This window comes from Triticum urartu, chromosome 3A (assembly GCF_056163025.1).
Source record: "Triticum urartu cultivar PI428250 chromosome 3A, HENAU_Tu73, whole genome shotgun sequence".
Classification (NCBI taxonomy): Eukaryota; Viridiplantae; Streptophyta; class Magnoliopsida; order Poales; family Poaceae; genus Triticum; species Triticum urartu.
In genome coordinates, this window is record NC_141875.1 from 63,279,542 (window position 1) to 63,283,319 (window position 3,778).

The following is a 3,778-nucleotide window of genomic DNA, read 5'->3' on the forward strand; positions in this document are numbered from 1 at the left end:
TTGGCGGAACAAAGGGATCAAGTCCGCGACATGTTGGCCAACTACAAGTCTTCTTCCCCTTCATCGTCTTCAAGGCGGCGACGCTCAAGTGGCCAATCTTCGAAACGTCATCGAGCTCAAGAACTACAACACCATCAAGATGACGATGCTCGCGATGCGTACACCTACAAGTCCCAAAAAGCTCTACATCAAGCTCTGGCCAAACTTCATGAGCACAAGAGAAGACTGCAAGACAAGCACCACCAAGACGGAGCTATGACTACTTCGACTACTTCGGCATCTTCTCCAAGTGTTCTCAAGGCATCTTTGCCTTTGGATGTACGGCATCTTCGCCTACCTCCGACGAGTACGACTACATCGGCCTTCATCCATGACGACGGTGACGAGATGATTGAGCATGGGATTTTCCCTTCGGTCATGGAGGAGAGTGATGATGTGCCATCTTCAGCTTTCATCCACGACGAGAGCGATGATGTGCCATCTTCGGCCTTCATCCACGATGAGAGCGATGATGTGCCATCTTCGGCCTTCATCCACGTTGACGACAACGAGATGGTTGAGCATGGGATTTTCCCTTCGACCATGGCGATGTATGATGAGTTGAGTGACTTGTGCCACCATATTGAGAGTGAGAGTGACTTCACCACTAGCCCCATATATGACGAGTTGCCACAATTCCCATGTGATGAGAGCCACAACCCCCACCACTTGAGTGAGATGTGTGACTCCACCATATGTGGCATTGAGTGCACCTACCTTGAGGGAGTGAGTGAGCCACCACCACATAGAGAGAGTGAGGAATTTGATAGGGCACGTGAGGCCATTTGCATTTCTAACAACTTGATCTCTACCTCTATTGTGTCTTCTCATATGGTGCTAGGTCCCATATATGATGATGCGCCGATCCGCGACGACTTTGTCCTTCCTATGGACAAGATGATGGCCATGGTGGAATATGATGCACCCCCCACATGGTTCCATCACGATGATGACGTTGACCACACTTTAGTCTTTCCCACCTCACCTACACCACTTGAGTGGAACGAGAAAGGTAACATAGGTGAAGGTGATGCTCTTGTCCCACTAGTGGACGTTCTTGACATCGATTGCTTGCATGATGTTGATCCACCTATTCCCATGCTTCATGCTAGTATGATTTCTCCATGCGATGATTTACCCATTTATGATGAGTTTGATGATTGCCATGGGGAGTCTATTAGTTGTGATGCCATGTTACATAGGATTTCTTGCGATAATTCTCTTGGTCACATCATGTTTGCCAATCCGCTTGACTTGTCATATGCTATGAATGAGATACACCATATGTCATATTTACAATCTCTTCATAGTGACTATGCATATGCCATTAAGATAAACCCAATTTGCACATATGGCATAGATGACAAGCCCATGGTTATTGGCATTTGTTTTTCTTATGATGATATTGATATGCTTCCTTTGCATCATTTATCCTATATGCCATGCCATGACCACCTAGCTCCCAATATGCATTGTTTTGGATGTAGTTCATATTCTCCATATGATGTTTCCACTATTGCTCATGAGGAGACCCCATAGTTTCCTCATACATTTTAGGAGATTTTGATCCATCCTATCCATTGCATGATCCCAATACTTGTGTGCACCATATGCTCCCCATGAATAAAAATGATATTGATGTGCCATATACTTGCATTCTTAATTTGCGTCCCCATCGTGTCATACATAACAACTATTCTTTCATGATGGATGACATGTTCTTATACCATGCATCAACTTTCTTTGAGCGATGCTTATCTTGTGCTAACTCACACATGCACATACACATCATGATGGATGATGTGTACATTTACCACAGACACACTTTCTTTGGTTTGTGTCTCTTTTGTGTAGGTACCCATGAATACTTGTCAACCTCGCAATCCCACGAGTTGACAAAACGAGCTCTAGAGAGCAATGATGACTTGGGATCCCATGGATTGTCTTTCCCACCGCTCTCTTCGCGCAAAGACTTCGCGCATTTCTTCTACATGGCTCTCACATGGTTATGGGTTATCGTCCACTACATATTATATGCCCATCTTGCCATGTTCACTTTGCATGATATGCTCATTCCTATGCCTTTTCCATGCATTTGTGACCCATGCTTTGCATTACACATGATGATTGATTCTCCTACTTGTATGTGTATTTGCAAGCTTGGTGGAGATATTGCTTGTTATTGCCATGTTTGCTATGTGCCCCATGCCTACGATGATACTATGATCTTGCTTTGTGTTCGTCCTCGCAATATGTCATGTGCATTCCTTATATCTATTATGTTCTCACATGACATGATTGCCATGACTTCCTCTAGTGTGTTGCATCTTCGCTCCACTAGTTTGCACGACTTGATTGCTATGCTTTCTCATGTTGCATCCAGTTCTTGGATTAGTTGCCCCTATCATAAGTTTGGTTGCAACAATGTCATTATTTCACATACGCCATGTACCACTGCATGTCACTTGCTTCACTTGCTTGCCTCACACATGTTGAACAATTGCTATATCATTTTTGTTGAGTGCCTCCCTTTCTTCACTATACCATGTGCACATTATGCTTGGATTGTCTTGCACTTGCCTCATGCGTTTCGACATATCATCTTCTTTGGTGTTGTGAATGACTCTTATGCCTACCATAGACCGTTCATGGAGAGTCTTATGCATGTTTGCTATGATCTTGAGGTCGATACTTGTTCTCTTGTCACACATATTTGCATCACCACCTCACACATACATGATTGTTTCCATGATGTCTTTGCTTGTGCTCCATTTATATGCCTAAATGCCATGAAACACTTCGTTGTCAAACCATATGCTATGCTTGATGACAACACTTGTTGGGTGAATCACCTCTTGAATGCTTGGTTTTGCTTTAATTCCAACCACATTTTTTTCCAAGTGCTTGTTATCTTTGCTCCTTTTGAAGGACCTACAAGACAGTGCGACATTGGAGAGTGCCCATTTCAAGCATCCACATGACAAGTGCTTGGCGGTTGTCCACTCCTACATGGCGACGCCATCTCTTTCCCATGGTGATGAAGATCACGATCCATGGACGGATCTCTCCCAAGGGGGGAGATGATGCGGAGCATCCATCGACCATCCCCATGGACGTCATGCCACCACCGCAAACACCTCGAGGACCAATGACAAGAGCACGTGCACGCAACATCGAGAACGAGGTCACTTCTTTCCTCTTCGAGTTTCATTTGGATTCACATATAAATTGGGTTCTACCTCAATTGGAAACTCTATGCACGCTTAGGTACCAAGGAGATGATAGGAAGGGAACGACGACGGAGAGCCAAGCAACCATGGAGAAGGACGAGCAGCGAGGGAACGAGAAGAATGGAGCAACGGAGGGCTCGGACTACTCCGGGTGCCCGGCCACCAAGGGCCCGGGTGCCCGGCCACCTCCAACCGCCGAGGCCGCGGCCTCCCTGGCTGGCCTGGGTGCCCGGCCCCCCCTGGGGCGGCGCCTCTGAGTGGCCCGGGTGCCCGGCCCCCTGGCACCGGGTGCCCGGCCCCCCTCCTGGGCCGCGCCCAGCTCACCCCGGGTGCCCGGGCCCTCAACCCCGGGTGCCCGGCCTACCCCGCCCAGCCACCTGCGGCCACCCCCGGGTGCCCGGGCCTAGGACCCCCGGGTGCCCGATCCACCTACAGCCGGCGCCCCTGACCGGTCCGGGTGCCCGGCCGGTTTGCCCCCGGGTGCCCGAACCCCTCCGTGTGCCTGCGTG

At 48.3% G+C, this 3,778-nt stretch overlaps 1 protein-coding gene across 1 annotated transcript; it reads left to right on the forward strand.

The window, feature by feature from the left end:
- Positions 1-255: 255 nt before the first annotated feature.
- Positions 256-3,526, forward strand: LOC147978565 (uncharacterized). The gene is made up of 4 exons (XM_087514800.1): positions 256-474; positions 553-1,051; positions 1,894-1,981; positions 3,307-3,526. The coding sequence occupies exons 1-4, from the start codon at positions 256-258 to the stop codon at positions 3,524-3,526; spliced, it is 1,026 nt and encodes a 341-aa protein (XP_087370926.1).
- Positions 3,527-3,778: the final 252 nt, after the last annotated feature.

Excerpts from the sequence above, each read along its gene's own strand:
- LOC147978565 (XM_087514800.1), top strand. The coding sequence starts at position 256 with ATGACTACTTCGACTACTTCGGCATCTTCTCCAAGTGTTCTCAAGGCA. Across the intron at positions 475-552 it reads TCCACGACGAGAGCGATGAT|ATGGTTGAGCATGGGATTTT; the intron begins GTGCCATCTTCG and ends GACGACAACGAG. Across the intron at positions 1,982-3,306 it reads GACTTGGGATCCCATGGATT|GTACCAAGGAGATGATAGGA; the intron begins GTCTTTCCCACC and ends ATGCACGCTTAG.